Source organism: Falco cherrug, chromosome 13 (genome assembly GCF_023634085.1).
Source record: "Falco cherrug isolate bFalChe1 chromosome 13, bFalChe1.pri, whole genome shotgun sequence".
NCBI classification, from domain to species: Eukaryota; Metazoa; Chordata; class Aves; order Falconiformes; family Falconidae; genus Falco; species Falco cherrug.
The window spans coordinates 23,067,605-23,087,911 of record NC_073709.1 but is presented as its reverse complement, the minus strand read 5'-3'; the positions used below and the strand labels follow the sequence as shown (position 1 = coordinate 23,087,911).

General features: G+C 42.0%; 1 protein-coding gene across 11 annotated transcripts in view; it reads right to left on the bottom strand.

Annotated features, from left to right (window-relative positions):
• TRERF1 (transcriptional regulating factor 1) overlaps positions 1 to 20,307 on the bottom strand; it is a 100,530-nt gene that overhangs the window by 6,022 nt on the left and 74,201 nt on the right. For 5 of the 11 annotated variants that reach the window (XM_055726222.1, XM_055726217.1, XM_055726218.1 and 2 more), the window contains 9 exons: positions 13,056 to 14,709; positions 12,399 to 12,448; positions 11,496 to 11,646; positions 10,313 to 10,561; positions 6,469 to 6,838; positions 5,624 to 5,684; positions 4,711 to 4,850; positions 3,925 to 4,028; positions 2,642 to 2,717 (listed from right to left, as the gene is read on the bottom strand). In XM_055726222.1, the coding sequence (XP_055582197.1) occupies positions 2,642 to 2,717; positions 3,925 to 4,028; positions 4,711 to 4,850; positions 5,624 to 5,684; positions 6,469 to 6,838; positions 10,313 to 10,561; positions 11,496 to 11,646; positions 12,399 to 12,448; positions 13,056 to 14,438 (2,584 nt within the window). In that variant the 5' untranslated portion in view covers positions 14,439 to 14,709. The remainder of the gene's footprint in view (positions 1 to 2,641; positions 2,718 to 3,924; positions 4,029 to 4,710; positions 4,851 to 5,623; positions 5,685 to 6,468; positions 6,839 to 10,312; positions 10,562 to 11,495; positions 11,647 to 12,398; positions 12,449 to 13,055; positions 14,710 to 20,307) is intronic. The other 6 variants (XM_055726221.1, XM_055726219.1, XM_055726216.1 and 3 more) reach the window with 4 other exon arrangements.

The window sequence follows — 20,307 nt, the reverse complement described above, 5'->3', positions numbered from 1 at the left end:
GAAGTAACCTAATTAATAGAATAAATCCTGTGTAGGAAAAGAAACAGAAGAAAGCTGTTTTTAACTCTGGTTGCTGGGAAACCACTTTTGCTCTTGTTAGCTTGAGGGAGATATAGAGAACATGTATAGAGAGAGATCTGCAATGCAGCAGGAAAGAATTTTGGACTTTGGAACACAGATAAAATTTTAAAGCTGGTCTTTATGTTTAGATTTTTATTCTACATTTTGTTTTACCTGCCATATTGTTATTACACTGATTAACTGACAATAAATACCTTCAGATTTGGGGTCTCTGGGGCCTGACCTGTGGGTTTCAAGGGGACTACATCTACACCCAGGGAGCCCCCTGAGAGGTGGCTCAAATTCATTACACAGAGCATATGCTGGGTCTGATCCACACCCTATCACAGCATGTACAAGAAGTTTCTGGACTGCCTGAACATTATTTCAGAGACCATTTCTCCTGCAATTCAAATTCAGACCTGAGAAATCCCACTGTTCAAATGAAAACAACTCAAGCATTTACATCAGCGCTCCTCTTGTATTAGATACACTGTTCCCCCTCTCTTCCTGAAAACACCATCCCGACAGATACCGATGGCAAAGTATTAGGGCAGAGACATTAGGGTGTTCTTCCAACCAGCCCTGGGGGTCAGCATGCCCAGCTCTCCTGGCACGCAACAGAAAAGCCTCAAGTTTACAACCTGCCTCCCTCAGAAGCCCTTGTACCCTTCACTTGTACCCTCGTTTGAGGGCAATGCTAAGAATGAGTTTGGCTATGTATTGTTTGTGGTATCAGCTAATTCTCATGAGGCAGTGCCATTCGATCTATTCCGCCTTTCAACAGGACAGTGCCTGAAAGCTGATTCCTGAATAGGGAGCAGAAAGCCCAAAGAGTTAACCCAAACAAATGCTACTTGAAGTTATATTAAGCTATTCATGCACCAGTTTGTAAGAAACTTCCATATACCTTGAGTAGCTGATTATCAACCACAAATAACTATTATTCAAGAGCTGCTGCATGGTGCTAGAGTTTGGCTGTCAATAAAAGTTGCAATCACGTTGCATTCAAAAGCATTAGTAAGTAATGCTTTGTCTTGTTATTTTATGGTACTTAAAATCCAGACTGGTGAGATTGTTCTGTTTAATCTTTCACGTGAGATGACACTAATCCTCGTTATCTAGCACTGAGACCTGTGAACAACAACATATCCCTATTTCTTAAACAGGAAAGGAAGCATGAAACAGTCTCTCCTGGCTCCTCTCCACATCATAATAAAACACTTTCCAAAACTACTGTGAAGTTACTTCAGTAAAGTCTGTTCCTCCTCCTCTGCCACACAGGCAGAATTTTCTTATCTGCTCTGCTAGTTAGATCGCTTATTCAGGATGAGGCTGCTGGGATATCTCCTCATCTTCCTGCTCTCATGCCCTGGGAGCTGCCGTTCACACGTATGATTTGGTGTCATCAGACAAGAGACCCTAGTCAAAGTTCCTGGGTGATATCCTCCTTCTCCATCCACCCCCACGTCCATCCTTTGGACTGCAACAGAGCTGTTAAAGGCACTAGGCATCTCCCCCAGACAAGACTCCAAACCTGATTTTCACATATGTTCACACTTATTATCAACTGCCATCAAACATGTTTCTGTTCTTGTTCTCAGGCCAAGGGGTTAAGGTGTTGGGTGACAAAAGAGTCCTTGTTAGTTGGGAGTCTTTCCACTAAGCTGCTACAGCCAGGCAGTAGCTTGTTTCTATACTTACGTTGTACAACAGCTGTAACTGGAAATGAGTATATGACCCTCAACATTGTGACTGACTGACCACTGGGAGATTCTTGGCTTACCTATTGTGCCTAAACTAGAGATGAAGTCTTAAATCACTTAGGTAAAACCCTGTTCTGTGTGTCCAAGTAGCTGTTAGCCACTACAAAGCACTAAGCACTAACGTGGAGGGCTGCAGAGGAGAGACATTTGCCAGCTATGCTTAGATGACATAACACAAGTCCAGGAGCTGAACACTGCATTGTGTATTTCACAGGTCACTTCTGCTTCATCACCAAAATGCAGCTCCTGCTGTGTTTGTTACAGAAGTCACCATCCCAGAAGCGTTTCTTTTAGGCTAGATCCACACAAAGAGAGGCTCTGAATCCAGTACTAAGACATGAGTGAGAGTTACAGCACTGCTTCTTTGGAAGGACGCTCACAATTATCATATTCATTTATCATGCACCATCACCTCAAAAGGAAGGCATGACAGTAGATATTTACATACCAGAAAATGAAGACCTAACTGCTAGTAAATTATAATCTACAAACAGCAGCAGTTTTCAAAGGAAATTAACAAATTAATTTTTAGCTTGAAAGAGGAAAAAAAATTACTCAAGGCAGTTTTAAATCTGTAGGCCCTATGTAGCAACATGGATGCAAAGTTTCTGTACATCATCAGTCAGGTAAAAAACTGCCAAACTTGTAACAAAAGGCTCCAGGTACCACTCAGCACTGTCCACATCACCCCTCTATTAGATGCTGTCATCCCTGCAGCAGACAGCAGAGAGTGCAGCATGAACCTATTCTCTAGCCTGGGACGCCAGCCTCAGACTCCGTATACCAGAAAATACAGAGACCTCAAGGAAACCTACCAGCGTAGTGGTAATTTGCTAAAGGATGACACTTCAATCTCACTGGCTTTCTCAACAGCAGCTTCTCAAGAGCAACCTAAATTAAAAAGCAGGGAAAACCAGAATTAGCAAATGCAGTCAGCTGCTACATACAACTGCAATTAGAAGACTATTTGGTACAAGGATATGAATTAATTTTCTCTCTTTTTTTTTTCTTTTCTGTCATACAAAATCACATCAAATTATTCCAAGGCACATTAACACTGTACCTCACAGAACAGCGCCTAATGGACACCTGTCCTGCCTTAATTAGCACAAATGCAGCTATTACTTAGCAACTTCCAGTTCTTCCCTCCCTTCTGCTTGCCACATACAAATATGTTCATAGTGTTTGATTTGATGGTGTTAATTAATACTAATATTTAATGGTTGGTTTGACAGCATTAATATTTATACCATGAAATCTTTTGGAATATCTGTTTAGGTCAACATCTGTGAGGAATGACAGCAAGTGTTAATCCTCCTTTACATCAGGGAGACAGGTGATTTGTGGATCTCTGAAATTTTTCCCTGACAATACAGACCCCTCTGTTTAGCAAGTGTCACGTCCTGGCAGTAAGTTCAGTCACCTGTCTCAGACCTCTCAGATACAGCTAACAGCCTAAGGAAACTGGGACACAAGCTAAAACCCACTGTATTAGACAATCCTGTAAGATTCATTTCAGTGCTGTGTTCTGCTGCATTTTGTTTTAAATTGACTTTCCAGGAATCTGTGCAGGGCCTTGTCTTTCCTTAACACTGGGCAAAATGGACATTTGCCCTAGCTAATAACATTTCCATCACTAAACCAATGCAAATATTTGAAATGCATTATTTATATGAGAACTGTGTGCAATTACCTTACAGTTCTGAACAAATAAGTAGATGTGAATGCTGCTACAAAAAACGTTTTTTGTAAGTGCTAGAAGAGGACTAAGGTCTCTGTGACCAAACATAAAGCTTGTGAAATATCAGGGCTGGAGCAAGCACTAGGAGAATTCAAAGCCCCAAGGCTATAAACTAAGTAATCTTATCTATATGAAATATACAGTAAGCCTTCAGAGAGACACTGCTTTGAAATTTAAATTTATTAAAGAATGAAAGGGAAAAAGTCATTCCCCAAAAATGTTACAGGATGTTTAAAGCATCACTGCAAATCAGTCAGAAATTTATTTTTATATAACCATATCTAAATCCATTTAATAAAGCATGTTAATTTATCTGCAGAAGAGGATCGTATCTCCCCTTTCAGCTTCTTATCTTACCATAATATCTCCTTTTGCTTCAAAGAGAGAGTGCAAAGCGTATTCTGAGTTAGTTCCTCCACCAGGTAACACACTGGAACAGCTCATATTTAAAAGGTCTTCCACTGTCAGAAACAAGTCAACATTTTACTGCTAATACAGTAGCCTGTCAGTCAACCATCAAGAGTCAAGGATTCTGTAACGCCACTCAACGATAATGTAGCTCAGGGCAGCAGCTTTCACACTCTCTCTCCCCAGCACCTCACCTCCTGGTTTTAGGATCACTCACTGAGAAGGGGATGTGACGGGATTTGCAGAGCACACCCTTGGGATGGGACAGGCTACTGCTGTGGGGCAGCGGTTTGCACAGGCCAGTGATGTTGCTGTGCCAAGAAGGCTCCAGCCAGGGTAGAGAAGCCTAAACGAACCATGCGGGAAGCAGGAATAAATAAACTTTTCTCAGGACTGGCAGAAGCCACTGAGCCCATCATATTTCCTCTCACTTATGGTCACAGGACAGGCCCAGAAGCCATCAGCTGCCTCTCACCTGTGACCTCTGCCCTTACCAGGAAGTTCAGTCCCCCCAAAAAAGACACCTCTCAGCAATGATCTTTCCCCCTTGGCTGCCAGAAAGCAGTTCACCCAGACTTCCCTTTAAGTGCCATTATATTATGTTGTTACTGTGAACCTTAACATGCAGTTCTGGTCTCTTGGTCTGCATTCTCAGTAATTAATACTCTCTGGAACATCTGGTACAGCATACACATGAGAAATCAATGTGAACTTCTAAAACAGCAAGTATTGTACCTCTTTGTTGGAAGACTTTGTTCTCCAGTTCTGGCCACGGTTTCCAAACCAAAGTAGCCTTGTGCACATCTCTCTCCATTACCAATCTGTCCTGCAGCTCAGGAATATCAGCCTGGAATCTGGACCCAATATTGATTCGCCTATAAAGACAAATAAATAAGTACTGAACTACACAACATGCAGAAAAACCAGAAGTCACATTAGCATGCACTTTGTTTCCAACAAAACTTCTATTAAACTGGAGTGGCAGGAAATTGTGTCAGATTGCTTTACGCAATGCATTAGTCTCAGCGGGATAAGTATTTTGAGTATGAAAGAACACCAGTCTCTTGGGGGCAAACAAATACTTTGATACACAATTTAAACTATACTGAGACAACATATCTTATGGACAACCTAAGCTAGCTTATATATATGCTGACTAGGAAAGAGGGAGATGCCGGAAACTGTAACATTCTGCTTCACAGAGAAGGGCACTCTTCAGCAGAGAGCAGAAAGAGACAGTACTGCTGAAGAGACAACCCTGTTTTCAGTCTGCTCTGGAGAACCTAGAAGGTAATACCTCTCCAAAACTTCACAGTTAATATAACAAATAAAAGCAAGAGTACTGGATCGGCATCTCTTTTCCTCATGGCCCTCTTCCCAGCCATCACTAACCATACAGTGTTTCAGCTTCAGTGGTTCCCACCAAACCTCTCCTACTGCGTTTTTGAGCCATGACATCTACGTCTCCCACAGCCATTTTGCTCTCAGTGTCCTCAGCCACCACCCAGAACAACCTTAAATGCGTCCAGCCCAACATGACTTCAAGCAGTTGAACGCTACCTGCTTAGTACAAAACACTTCAGGCTACACGCTCTAGGCTGGAGCCAGTCTACAACAGCAGTGATAAAAACAGTATTATTTTTCTTACGGTTCAACAGTCTGTTCTCCAGGCCCAGGCGTCACCGGAATTACACTTCCATCGATACTATCTGAAACAGAGATTGGAGTTTGAGTTTAAAAGTGTATTTTGGTAACAACTGCATTGCAGCTGATGCTCCATCTCCTGGGCTGCATTGCGACCTCCCTATTAACATCAACATTACTCCAGTCTATTAAACAAAAACTACCTTTTATCAATATTTAGATTGAAGCAGTCTGAATTGTTAAAGGTAACAAATATCCTAACTTGCAGAGGTTTCTACCGTCTTGACCACCTTTTCTTGAGAAGCACTGAACGACAAATACTTAAAATGAACCTCATGTTTCAAAGCAGGTCTTTTCCCTCCACTTCAGAAGGCCCAGATGCAATGAGACATAGTGGTCTTTTCTTGAGGCAGACCACACTGAAAGATCACAACCTTACTCGCTGGTTAGGCTCCTCTGTTCACTTTATGCTTTAACACCCTCTACAACTGGGGTCCTCAAACTTTTTAAACAGGGGGCCAGCACGCAGATTAAGTGGCAGGCAGTCATCTGCGGCTGCCTGGTTTCCCCCCTCAACCCCCGGCAGTGGGGTGGGGCACGGGGGGTTCTGTAAATACCGGGGGCTGGATTGAGGACCCTGGGGGGCCGTATCTGGCCCGCAGGCCATAGTTTGAGGACCCCTGCTCTACAACATCCAAGGCAAAAACCCTGATAAAGATAGACTTTTCCTGTGAAGTAGCAGAACCAGCTGTGTGTGTGAGCACATGTAGAAATCATCAATGCGGTAACACCAGAAGAGAGAACAGCGGTATTTAGCATGTACTGCCACTCTGTAAATGTAATACTTACTAGACCGACACAGGAGCACCCGTGGAGTAGGTGTCAGTGGAGTAAGTGGCAGCTGCGTATGTGAGGTGCTATGAGATGATGTGATAACACTGCTGAAGAGACCAGACCCTTGCCGAACTGGACTAAGCATCGGTGGCGGAGTGTAGGGAGGGAGCTCATGCGTCCGGTCTAGCAGATGATCTCCAAGGACACGGGGAGAGCGAAGCTGACTCTGGTACAGGGTTGCACCGGAATGGGACATGCTGAAGTTGAAGGAAGGAGGAGGTATGAAGAGAGGTTCAGGTCTGTGCCGATACTTCTTCTTGTCCTGCAATGGTTTGAAGTTTTCTTCCAATTTTACAGCACTTTGATGAGGTTTTTTGCTAATTTCCTAAATGAAAACACACTGAACTTTAGTATTTAGGCATGCTTAAATGTGGTTTGCACACAAACCCCTACAGGTTAGGGCAACAGCCACAGAAAAGCTGTTACCACCAGGCAGTTATACCACCATAACAAGCCCAGCCAGTACACTATCTGGTGTGACACAGAAACCTCAGGGGAGTGAGGAAAAAAAGGACAAATTATCCTCACCTCCATCAGCAAGGCCCCTGGGTCAAAGACACAGGCACAGACATGGAGAGGCTGCTCAGCTTCTGCAGGTGAGGGAATAGCTCTCCCAGGCCATAAGTCTCCCACACCCTTCTTCAGCTCCACCTGAACACCCTGAGCACTTCTATTCCCACTGAACACACACAGGCTGTTGGGAGTTACTTCATTACCCAGTCACAGTTTATTAAAAACTTTATATGAAATATTTTACAATACATTTATTTTGTTTGACTACGAAGGACACAAGCACAGCGAAATTACTGCAGTACTCAGCAGCAGGATAGGAAGAAAAATGTAATAAATTCAAATTCTTTGCCTCTTATCACTACATTCCCATCAGCTTGAGTACAGTCCAGCTGCAACGAATCCTGAACTTAACTCTCTCCTCTTCCCTTGGAAGAAAAAGGCTAGTAGATGACCACCTGGGAAATGAACACACTGTAACATGCCTAGAATTCTAGAATTTGAATGCTAAAAATCATTTAGCAATAAATCCCTACAGTCCACAGAACAATGAGGCACAGAATTTGTGCCAGTGTGGAATCTGTGGATTTCTGGAGGGTGAGGTGGGAAGAACCAGGTTCTCAGGTTGTGCTTTAAGAACACACAGAAGCTGGTAGATGAACACAGTATTTATTAAATATACTGTTTTCAGTTGTCCAGATTGTAGATCCTCTTTAGGATAAACTTGGAAAGCAGAATAAATTTTTTCACAGACAGGGTTACTCCAGAATGTCTGCATCATCTGGTAAATTCTACTACTACATAAAGTAAATAACTACAATGTATGTTTAGACAACATACATCTTTACACCATGGGTGGTTCTTGAGAATCACATTCACCCAATAAAAATCATGTTAAAGGAGCATTAGCACTGTCACCCTTTATCCCTTATGTTAATATGTTCCAGCTTGTGGAAATGTTTTTGATTACAGAGGTCCTGTCCTCTCTGTTAGATCATGGCTGTATCCTCTCCAACAGCTGTTGACATTCTGTCTCCAAAAAAAATTAAATTTTGGAAGAGTTTTTCTTTTGCAGGACAAAATGCAGCTTTACAGAGAATTTGGTTGATAACGGACACTCAGAACAGTGAAAGGATGAGGGTTACCTATAATCACAGACATAGTCCATCACGATGGTGAACATTTAGTGTTCAAAAAGGAGAAAAGGGATAAAACCCTTAACTCAAGGGAAAAAAAACACCAAAACAAACCAACATCTAAAAAAAAACCCCAGCAGGCCAGATCCCAGTCTTTGACTAAGGGCTCATTTTGGTTTGCTCTTTAAAGGTGAAAGAGCTGATACTCCTTTCTCACTAATGTAAAGCAAACTAATCAACCAAGACAGCATCTCAGAAGTCCTACACACCACCACCTCCTGTGCTGCCTCACCTACAGTATACCTGAGCCTCAGCGCAGTTATGCCAACACTGCTTTCAAAAAAGACCACATTGAATATTAAGGGAGATAGTGATGTCCATGGGCTCTCAACGCAGAATCCCCTCAACACTTTTCTGAAGCTCCAGGAACTGGTTCCCATTATCCAAGACCGAAGGCATCCTTGTGAGCCCTGCTGCCACACCTTGATAAATCCACTCTGGGTAGATCCTGACGAACCTCCCTTGACCGCTGGCTTCAGCTCACTGTCCTATAGCCTTGCTGAACATTTAGTTTTCTTCTGTTGTTTAATTGTACTGATTCTATGAGCTTTGTGGGAGCTTTTCTGGACAGCTCAAAGCACCGTATAAATAAATGCAACACAACTCCATATTTTTTTTTTGGTATTTAAAAAAAACAAAAAGTCTCCAATGGCATAATCTCCTCACAGAGGAAGATGGAATTGTAGATCTTTTGATCTTCGAACATTTCCAATACTACTGCTTACATAAAAGATAGGATCCAGAGAGGAAACTGCATGAGTTTAGTTTGCTTGGGCAATAACAAAGACTGCAAGCATGATTTTGAGTGAATGAATGTGCATTTAGCCAAACACTGGCAGATTTAATCACAGTCACTTTACATACGTTGCAGAAATACACAAGCCCAAGCCACCTACTCTGATGTCTCTAGAGAAGATCTCCCACTCAGAGCTCAAGGATTCAGAAAAGACTGTCCCTTTTCTCTCCAGAAACTAGAAATAGAAAAGAAAAATTGTACTGCTGAGTTACAAGCTAAGTATTGTGAAACGCCGGCTTCCACAGTGAAGTGGAAGTTTATGTGTAAAACCTCTTTCTAAAAGGAAAAGAGTAAAATATTTTACTTTTTAAAGTACTACATATTTAAAATTAGTGTTTATGAGTGAAGGGTCGGGAGAGGGGTGATAAATACATGAATATTATAAGGAGTCACCCATGATGGTATATGCTGTCCTCTTGTTTGGCCATCAGCCTCATGAGAAGAAGGGAAGAAAAAAAAAAATCACAAGAGTATTGCTCTGCATTATACAAATAATACCATACAGTAGTTATACTCCCCAGTAATCTCTTATCATGGTGTAGCCTGCAAGCATGGATTTGAAGGAACAAGCAGCATCTATCCCTACACTGGTACGTGAAATAAATACTGCTTCCTCCAAGACTCTTTCAAGAAAACAATAAAGAGCATTCTCATGTGTCATTCAAGTATTCATCAATTCCTCATGCTGCCTGACAATTTCAGTTTTATGATTGAAATAAAAGCACTAAGCATAGCTATTTCTCCTATATCAGAATTCCCCGTGATTAACTCTTAGATCTGATGCATGCAAAGAGAAAGGGGAAAATGACTTCATTGCAAAACTCTGAGTCGGCAAGCTTCATACTGGCTTAGAGCACACACTGTAAGCAAGCACTGCACAGTGCTCTCCCATCTTTGGCTGAAATGAGAAGCACATATATCTGACTTTAAAAAACAGAAAGAAATAAACCTGCTGAATTTAAGCAATAACAGAAAAACAAAGCAGCCTGAAAAGGAAAAGACAATAACAGCAAAAAGATACTAAATCCCTTTGTTCTAGTGGGATAAGAATATCACATTCCAATTTCAAATGATTTATTTTCAGCTGATGTCTTGATTCCCCAAGCAAAGGGAAAATTTGTATTTTCAAATGACTGAGAAAGAAATTCCATGATGCCACAAGCCTTTTTTGTTTACTAGGCATCATTAAGATCCCAGAAAATATTCTAAAATACAGACATTTCAGCAAGTAGCAGCACTATAAGCAAAGGGATTTAACAAGCACAGCACAGTTAGTGGCAAGATATGCAGCACTCACAGAGGATGAGCAGGGGTTGGCCACTTTTGGACTGCACGGTGGAGAGTAAGTCATCTTCACGAGAACGGGCATCTCATCATCTGACACAGAGTTGGCAGGCTTGTCTTTGACTGTGGCAGTGCTGGCAGAGGGCTGCGTGCTGGGCTCAGGTGACAGAAGCTTTACAGGGACAGACACTGGCATGACGATGGGCGCGAGGCTATCCCCCTCTTTTGGCAGCGGCTGCTGTGGTGGTTTCTCTCCTTCATCCTGTACAGACAATTAAAGGCTTTCAGCCCGAGTGAGAGAGGGCTACTTCTGGATCGATACACCACGCAACGTATGCACCGTGGCTGAAAATAAGTGGCCAGGGTTACAAAACACACAACAGCGCTGCTTCCTGGACTCTTTATTCGCCTTGAATGAAGTTGGCAGATTACTCATGACTCCTACATAGGATTCAGCCTCAGTGATAAACAAACACATTAAACATCTTTACAAGGTAACTTGCAGGAGGGGATATAAACACGTGCTCTTTTTATCACTATAAAGGCAGAACTCTCCATCACCCACCAAAAAAAAGACACAGATGGTGTAACTGATAGCTCTTTGCCTTCCCGTGGTATTCCCCATTAGGACAGAATTTCTAAAATACCAGGACAGAGGAAGACTGTCTGGCAGGGCAAGTTATTTTTATGCAGAACAATTCAAACCCACATTTTTGGTTTGGTATTTGTTAATACCTGCAGAACTAAAACACTTGGGAAGAAAGCTGTCAAAGACTCAACAATCCTGCTCCTTCAACTAAAGCCTGGGAAGGATTCCAATAAACATCCCTTAGTCATCCAAGTAGCCCAAATGAAAATAAGGAAGACTTGATGTTTCTGATATTTATAATATAATAAACATGAGGGGAAAATAATTCAGACCTTCTTGACACAACTTTGTAGAGTGTTTTTGTAATGTGCAGAGAAACACAGAGGTACAAATGCTGTCCTGTCTTCTGCCACTGCCTCTGACTTCGAAGCAAGACTTCTGGCCTACAAACCAGCACAATAATGCGCATTTCTACTCACGGAGGGTATGACATAACAAAACAGCGCTGAGAAGAACAAGTTTTGACAGCAAAGCAAAGCATGGCAAAGCAAGCAAATATCAACATGGAAAGGAGAGCGCCAAATACTGAAGTAAACCAGACTGCTACCTGTTTGAAGTTAGGAGATGCTCTTACTCCTCCGTGTGACCTCATGTGACCATTTAGAGCAGGCAAACTCTTAAACTCCTTCAAGCATATTGAACACATTAGCTTGTTCTTCGCATCAGCTCTCTCAGGAAGTGTTTCTCTGTTCTGGCCACTATTTTTATTTTCATTTTTTTATAGCATGGAACAGAAGAAGAGACATTAATTTGGCACATTCCCTTTGTTGCAGAGGAAGCTTTTTAGTCAAGGAAATCAAAATTTTACAGCTAGATGGTTACGAAACCACAAGTAAGCACTGGGTGAGTACTGTGGAATACGTGGGCAATAACCTAGATCAGCTGCTCCCAAGATGAGGAGAAAGGAAGTTTTGAGTAGGACACATCAAAGCATGGCCCTCTGTATAGAAAAGTCTGAGAACCCACAAGATCTATCATGACAGACCGACATTTCTCCACTCATGACAGCAGTTAACAAGTACTTGGACCCAATGCGCCTACTTATGGTAGACAACTGTGCCGGAGGACACCTCAGCCCTTCAGAAGCAAGGCCTTAAGAAAAACAGAAGATCCCTGCTGCCAGAGATAGAAATCCAAACCACACATCATCCCTTCTCTTACAAATGCAAGATTGAGAGCAAACTGCTCCCCTGCTTTTGCGTTTTCTTTGGTTCCTTTTTTTTTCCCCTCTCCTTTCTTTCTTTTTTGAAAGACAATGCATTTATTTCATTTTATTGATGGGGGGGATGGTGAAAAATCACACAAACTTAAATCCTAAAAGCTAAAGATGTTTCTAGAAGAGCAACGACTCTTACCTACCCAGAGTACATTCCCCTCCCTCTAAGCTGCAGCACTCCTTTGTATTTCTCATATTTAAATTAAAAAGACAAAAGAAATTTTTTAAAAATACCTTTGTTCTGGGGACAACGGCTGCCGTCTGCCATCTGACAGTTGCACCTGCTATCAAAGGAGGAAGAGGTGAAAAAAGAAAATAATTTTTCAGGAAATATTAATGCATAAATGAAGGTCCTCACAGGATTATGTTTGCGTTTTGCATATGATTTTACTAATATTAAAAGCCTCTGAATTGAATGCCTTACACATCTCTACCAAATCAGTCCTCTGTGAGTGTAATAGTGCAAGTTCTCCTCCACTCACCTGTTTGCCGTTTTGAAACCTTTGCTCTGACCCAGGTATTACTTTTGGAAACAGGGAGTTGACTAACTCTTCCTGAACAATCAAGCCCTCAGGTGTTGAAAAATTAGCAAAAGCACTTTATTGTAACTGGGCCCCTCCTCCCCAGAAACCAGGACAGAATTTCCCAAAGACTCCCGTGAGGGAAGCAGCAGCCCCACAGCAGCAGTAGCCCTGTGCTGTCGCCAGCCTGGCCCCAAACCAACCCAGCAAGGCAGACCTAAGTCTACTAATGCAGTTCCCCAAAACTTCCCAGTGATGCCCATCACTCACATCCCAACCTCCCTGCTCTTCTGCAACAGTTTCGTTTCCGCACCTTGCTACTCTTCTGCAAAACAAGTTCAGCTGAGCATGGACCTAAAATCCTGCCTACCTGAGGCCACGTGGTGCTGGGAGAGTCTTGCTGAGAGCTTTTGTTGTTCAGATGAACTCCCGAGGGTAGCAAAAGAGTTCGATGAGGAACAGCATTACCTACAGAATTAATTTCCTGCCGTGTGGGATCCTCTGTGGTCTCTGGTGGAGTGAGGCCAACATGGGAGTTCAGAGATGTCACTCTGCTTTCACTTGGGTATTGCTTCTGCTGATCTTGCTGCTGCTGCAGTAAACTCTGTGGGTACAAGTGCCTGTACTGTTCATGGGGATCCTGGTAGCAATACTGAGGCACTGCTCCCAACTGGATAAGCTGCACAGGATGACCAGGATCCTGAGAGTACTGGTGTGGTTCATGCATAGTCTTTGGATCTGGTTCCCTGTGATACGGAGGAAGCGGCAATTGCATCTGTTGCTGCTGTTGCTGTAACTGCTGCATAACAGGTTGCGTTTGGTAATACTGAGCTATTTGCATTGGACACTGCCGCTGCTGCTGCTGCCGAGTTGGCTGTTGCTGCTGCTGCTGGATCTCCTGTATCGAGAGCCGCTGATGTCCCTGCTGCGGCTGAGCATAGTATTGAGTCTGCTGCAAGTGCTGCATCTGTTGCGGTAAGAGCTGCTGGGACTGCATTTGTTGAACGTGCGTCTGTCCTTGCTGAAACGCAGAATGCATCTGCATTTGTGATAAATGCTGCTGGTAGTCGTAGTACAACTGTTGGTGCTGCATGACTTGCATTTGTTGCTTTTGCTGTGTGCTTGCAAAATTCTGGTGTGTCTGCTGTGGCACCGGTTGGTATCTTTGTACACTGGAAGTTACAGGCTGTTGCTCAGCTGCTGGCTTCTGGGACAGCAGCTGCCTGAGCGCACTGTCACCAGAATTATCCACCATTGAAGACTCGGTGTGCAAAACCTGAGCCATGTTGTTGACTTGAATTCTCAGATTTTGGTTAGCAAATACTTGTGTAAAGGAGTCCAATTTATGCAGGACCCCACTGGTAATTTTTTGCGATCTATTTTCACTGGGCTGAGAGTAAGAATATTGGTATCCATCATGGGACTCCCCCTGCCCAAGGGGGCTCCACATAGCGCTTTGATTATTCAAATTGTTCCTCACTGGGACATGGTTTCCTGAGCCAGAATGTGTCCAACTGGTTTGTCTAGATGTATCCACTGACCCAAGACTTTTTGAACCTACAGGCAAAGCTATACTGTCTCTTGAATCTTGGGGAAACTGGGGGGAGAGAGGGGATGCCTGGGGAACATCCATAACAGATGTCCCATAGCTATGATTTAGAGATGGAAGGGAGTTCATTTGGTGCTGTTGGTAGTACAAGTTCTCATTGCTGTTGGCAGTATGGTTAGTTTTATACAATTCCTGGTCCCCCATTTTTGGTCACTTGTGTTCCAAACTTACAGGCACACGAACCATTGAAATCTCTATGAACCCTGAGATAGCTGAGTGAGGGGAAGGGAGGGGAGGGGAAAAGAAGCTAGAATTACTTATAATTCAGCATGTCCATGTGCATCACAAGGACTTAAGATTGCCTCCAGTCTGTCAGTAATTCCAATCTCGGACTTGACGTTGCTTCACATCTTCAATAAATGAACCAAAGCACAAATCCTACACCGATCAATAGATTCAGTGTGCCAGACACCTGCTGAGTAAGAGAAAGACAAGGTAAGTGCTGGCTCTGCATAAACTGTTGCTGTTGTGGCCTCAAAAGCAACTGTAAAATCTCCTAGTTGGAAATATATAATCAGATGCAAAATTGTAGCAGCTGGGTTATTCCAGAGCAGTTAGATTACTTCATCTCATCCCATTATCCTGCCTCTTCTCTAGTGTTCTGATAAAATCATTTTGCAAACTAATAAAGGCTTATTCTTCAAAACTGTTTTGTCCTCTAAAGTACCTGAACATTCAAGCAGGTTTAGCTGGCCACATAATGCTCTCTCATGACTAGTTTTAGCCAAAGAGTTGACTATCAAGCCAAGTCACCTTCCTAGAGTTACAGCCTTCTTGTCAGAAGAAACACGCCCATTTTATAACACAAAATCAAGTAGTATAGACACCACAGATGCCTCCACAAAGGCCTGAAAAAGCAGGTAAAAGAAAACCACAGCTCTGAACAAAGCTGACCGTATTCAGATATCAGCATCTAACAGGACATACAGAAAAGTTAACTGCAATCTGGGATTTGCACAGAGTTTTCCACAGCTTCTCACAGATTCCAGGATATCTACATGAGGTATCCACTGGTGGTATGAAAATAAAGAGTCACTGAAGAATAAGATGCAACAATAATGTCCATTGCTGTGACAAAAAAAAAAAAAAAAAAAAAAAAAAAAAATCACAAGCATAGTTTCCCAGCTGCATCTATGCACATAGATTTGTTTGCTACATCTGCGTGAAATGTGATTAATGCTAAGACTAAACCAGTCCACGGAAATTTTTCTGATCACTCACCTTACATAAGGAGCTCTGAACTCCAACTTGTATTCTAACCTCTTACCCTTCCTTCTTTGCCTTGCACTATTAACACACTAATTTATACCGAATGCAACCCTTTGTCATTTGTCATTTTCACTATATAAACTGTAATTCAGACTAACACTTTACAGATGTCTGTACTGGTTTTGATGAATAAAACAAAATACATCGGCACATTACAGGGTTGTTTTACTATTCCACAGTATGAAGCAATCACCGTGTCTACAAAGACACACACACACAGAGGTACAATATGCCTGCACACACAGAAATACATTTTCACATAAAAGTTGATTCTGAACTTTAACAAGAGCATAAAAATATTAAACCATAACCTTAACTCTGCCTCCTTCACATCTGCCTTTCCAAACGCAATGCTTTCCACCACAGACTCCTGTGTACCGATAGCCTTACCTTTTCAAACTTAGGAGAATCCTTCATCTAGATGGATAAATATAAAGTCACTGATGGAGAAAATTTTAACCATTGCCAGATGCATATTAACGAGGTCTGTGCTAGCAACAGCAAATAAGGGTAATACATAGCTGCAGGCAGATAAAAAAACCTTTTCCGTTCTAGCATAATGTATGACAGAAAACGATAGCTCCCAATGAGGAGGGCTTTCAGTGTGTACAGTTTTTGTGTAAACCATCTGCAGCCATTAGCATGTAACATTTTCACGTGACAAATAATGGCTGAGAATAATTGCAAGTTTATTTCCCCTTTCCAGAAATATACATTGCTTCACAGTTTCTCTGAACACACTCCCTTCCAGATTTTTATAGATGCACAATTAAAAAAAAGATAGGAGTCAACAATGAATGGTCAGGCTGCCAATAAGATTTTTCAGCCACAATCCAACTTCAAAGACTTCCTATTAAAAATTATGAAGGGAAACTAAACAAAGCCTCCACAAAACATTCAAAGAGCATAAAAAAGAAACACTGTGCAATATTTCACACTGAAAGGCCATAAACTTTTAGAGGAAGAGAGGGATCCTGCACAGGACTACGCATCTCCTTATGCCTGCCAAGTTAAGAAAGCTCGGCTGAGATGCTCTAAATGCATCTTCCCATGAAAACAGGGCACTATTGGATCTGTCAATACACCTTTTGTATAGGAGGTATGCCCCATTTCACCTATTAACAGCGCTGTAATTTACACCAAGTTCCTTGGTTTTGGCCCTTCTTTTTGAAGTTTGAAGTGACAAGTATTAGTCAAAGGACAAGAAATAACTGTATTACAAACCAGTGAGAGAGAGAGTAAGTAAGTGTCTCCAGGAGACAATTACAAAACTGAAAGAATTTCAGGAGTAAGAACTTATTCTTAAGGCAGCAAACAACATGATTTTGGTATAAAAATTAATCAAGCAGCTAGCCAGGCCCCTGACCCCCTAACTCCTCCCACAGGCAGAAGCTCCATGGTGGCACAGCCAGTTTTGTGGTCACCAGAGAAAATGTCAGCCCTCAGGCATACACCAAATTCCACTTATTGTACCCTTTCGGGGGGGAGGGGGGGGAATTACCTGTCACAATTCTCAGGGTACTGGAAAACAGTCAAGAAGGCTTTATATCAGAATTATTAGCAGAAATGTCTCTCCCCCACTTCTCCCTCAGTAGGGAAGAAAAAAAAGAAAAAAGGGGAAAGAAAAAAAAAAAAAAAAAAAGATAAATGCTTATAGAAAATTTCCCCTCCAGCATCCTCAACTCCCCTCCAGTTCAGGAGTTTGGACATGCTGCTGTCTGTTACGTAGATTACGGAATTATCACAGTCAGAGAAACATTTCTAAATATCTCAAAAAATTGTAATGGAATACTGTATTAAAATACCAATCGAGTCACAAAAGGACTGAAAACTTCAGTCATTACGAGACTCACATTTGAAAAAATCTGCATTGTTTTAAACCACGCAATCCTCTCCCTCCCCCTCAAAAAAAAGAAAAAATAAAGATGAAAACATTCCTTTCAAAAGCATCATTGATCTGGAGGGAGAAAAGTGCAAATGTTTAAAAAGCATTGTTATTCTACCTTCAGGTAACACAGAAAAAAGCCCAGAAATGCACACTGATAAAAGCATAATCATTAATAAACCAGTCCCTTAGATACCAGATTATTTTTTTTAGTACTTGAATGGGCTTAAATCCAAGGGCTTGATGCTGTATGCACTGAGCATTTGCCATCAGCTTTAACAAAACGCTAACAGTATACATTTCTTGTTGGATTAAAATCTAAAAGTATTTCAGCCTGTACACGACATCATTAAAGCTTATAGGGGCACCAAAGTTAGTCGCTGGCCAACTGAGAAGCCAGTGGCAGCATACTGAACAATTTCCTATTTCTTCCAATGATACGAAGAAAAGAGTGCTTTTTCTCCTTTTTGTTTATCTCTCATGCCTAAACACCCATCACTGTAATTTATCATAACAACAACTCTAACTACTAAATGGTTAAATCAAACAACTAAAAGCAGCAGGAGTTTTAAAGCAACAATGGTTCTGCAGTTCTGCGTTTCTTCTCTTCCCAAGTCATTTATGCTACTTAACCTATTACATTTCTGACATTACAGATATATCCCCATTATGCAATCATTACAAAGAAACATGAAAACAAATGCAGAAGGACAGAAACATTTCTGTAGACTGCCTAGAAAGAGAAATACCCTACTTAAGTTTATGGATGGAATCTGGACTCAAACTAATGGGAGTTAATTGATTTCAACAGAGACAAGGTTTTGCTTGAACTCTTTTCTCATAATTTCAGTGTGGTCCCCTGCAACTTGCACAACCCCATTCTCCAGACTAAAAGCCAGAGAACATGCCAAGCTGGCTGAAATGCCTTTACACACTCCAACTGCATCCCTCTTCAAACACAAGAACTGTAAGGCAATACAAGTAGTAGTCTCTCCTGGAAGCTTGCCGTAACTTAATACTGGTAAACATGAAATGGAAGAATATTCCAAAATTATCAGTCTTCAGTAAAAGGGATCTGATCTTCCTCCTTCATAAGCTATTTCACTGGAGAGTCAGAAGAACTTAGACAAGACGACAGGCAGTGAAATATCAAGGAAATGGCAGTTATAGCAAAAAAACCCTCCCAGCTCCCATCACACACCACAGAAGTTGAAACCTGCAGAATTTTTCAAGTAAACAACAGATCAAGCCACAGTCACAATGTCAAACTGTCTGAATCCACATAAATTTCAGAACAAGACATCCACTCCAAGTCAGCCAGTGCATGAAAGCTGGGCTGGGTATGCTGCAAAACCAGGACTGAATGCCAGCCAGTGCCAGTTTCAGAACCGAGCTGATGGAGAGGGGTGACAAAAGACTGTAGGAGAGCAGAGCTAATGAGTCTCCAGGAAGGAGACTCATTAAAAGGCCATAAAGTTATTGTAGCAGTGATGTAAGCCATCTCAGTAGGTTGCATGGCTGCGTATCAAAAGGGAATTGGATCCTATGGTCTGTCCAACTTCACGGTTTTCAGCTGTCATTTCAAGCAAAAATCTACATGCTCTTATAGATTATTGACTAATTAGTCTGAAAAAAAAAAGACAACTGCCTAAGATGGCAGATACAAGAGATTTCCATGTTCAAACAGCTTCTGCAGGACAGAGCACCTGCAGCTACTCACAAGCAACAGTATCAGCACATGTTGATTCGCTGGGGCACCATCCCTCCTCATGACCTTCCCTCCAGGACAGCAACAAGTCAGTTAAAGGAAGTTTAACCACCACCCTTAGCAGTCTAAACTGTTTTTTTCTAACACTTAACTCAAGGCATGCCTGCTTACAGAAATGTGTCATTGCTGTGCGTTCTCCCAACGCTGCAGGTATGCTTTAATCATGCCTTACTGCCCTTCAGTCACACAGGCTGAAACAAGGCTTTCTCAAGTGTCTTTCAATTCTTTTCCCCACACTTAGCTTCAATAGAAACAAAACAGGATTTATCTTACTCAACTTTTAGCCTTTTTTATGAGCATGTTTTTATTGGCCTGTTTTGTTATTCAGAACCGTGAGATCTTCTGCTAAGCTATTTTCCAAAATCAAGACAGCCATCATTCACATCATCTTGCTCTCTGATTTCCTTTAGGACAGGAATATACAACAGTTCCTTCCCTGACAGCCTCTGTTCTGCCAATGCTGATGCTACCTCCAGCCACTGCCACACAGGTTGATTATAACCCAGCCTTTAAGCAACAGCGCAGACAGGCACGATCTTCAGCTGGGCACTACCAAGGTACAGCCACCAAGAACCCGCCAAGAAGAGTAGCTTTAAAGACCATGGAGAGTGCTACCTAAGAACAGATGCGCCTGCACTACTCAAACCCAGCTCTGAGGAGCAAAGCTGACACTACCCCTGCATCTTCAGATGCAATGACTGCGGTAATGCTGGATGGCTGAGAAGCACAGAATTGGAAGACACATATTTCAGAGACCCCTGTGCTCTTGCAGGCTGTTTAGATACCAGGTTTGCCTCCATAACTCTTTGTGTAGCCACAGTTGAAACCCCAGCTCCCCTTTTTTTTTTTTTTTTTTTGGCACAGGAAATACGCACATGAAAAAAAGCAGCACAGGGCTAAACCAGAATGAATAATTTCTAACACCAAGCAAGGCAGCTAAGTGAACTAACAGAGAGAAAAGGGAAAGGGGGCTGAGAAGACAACTCAAAGGTCTACCTTTTTTTAAAAAAAAAATTACAGAAACCCTGAAGACATCTGATATACAAATAAAGAGAGGCAGAGACTGAAAACAAGGGTCAAAAGGTGTCAGG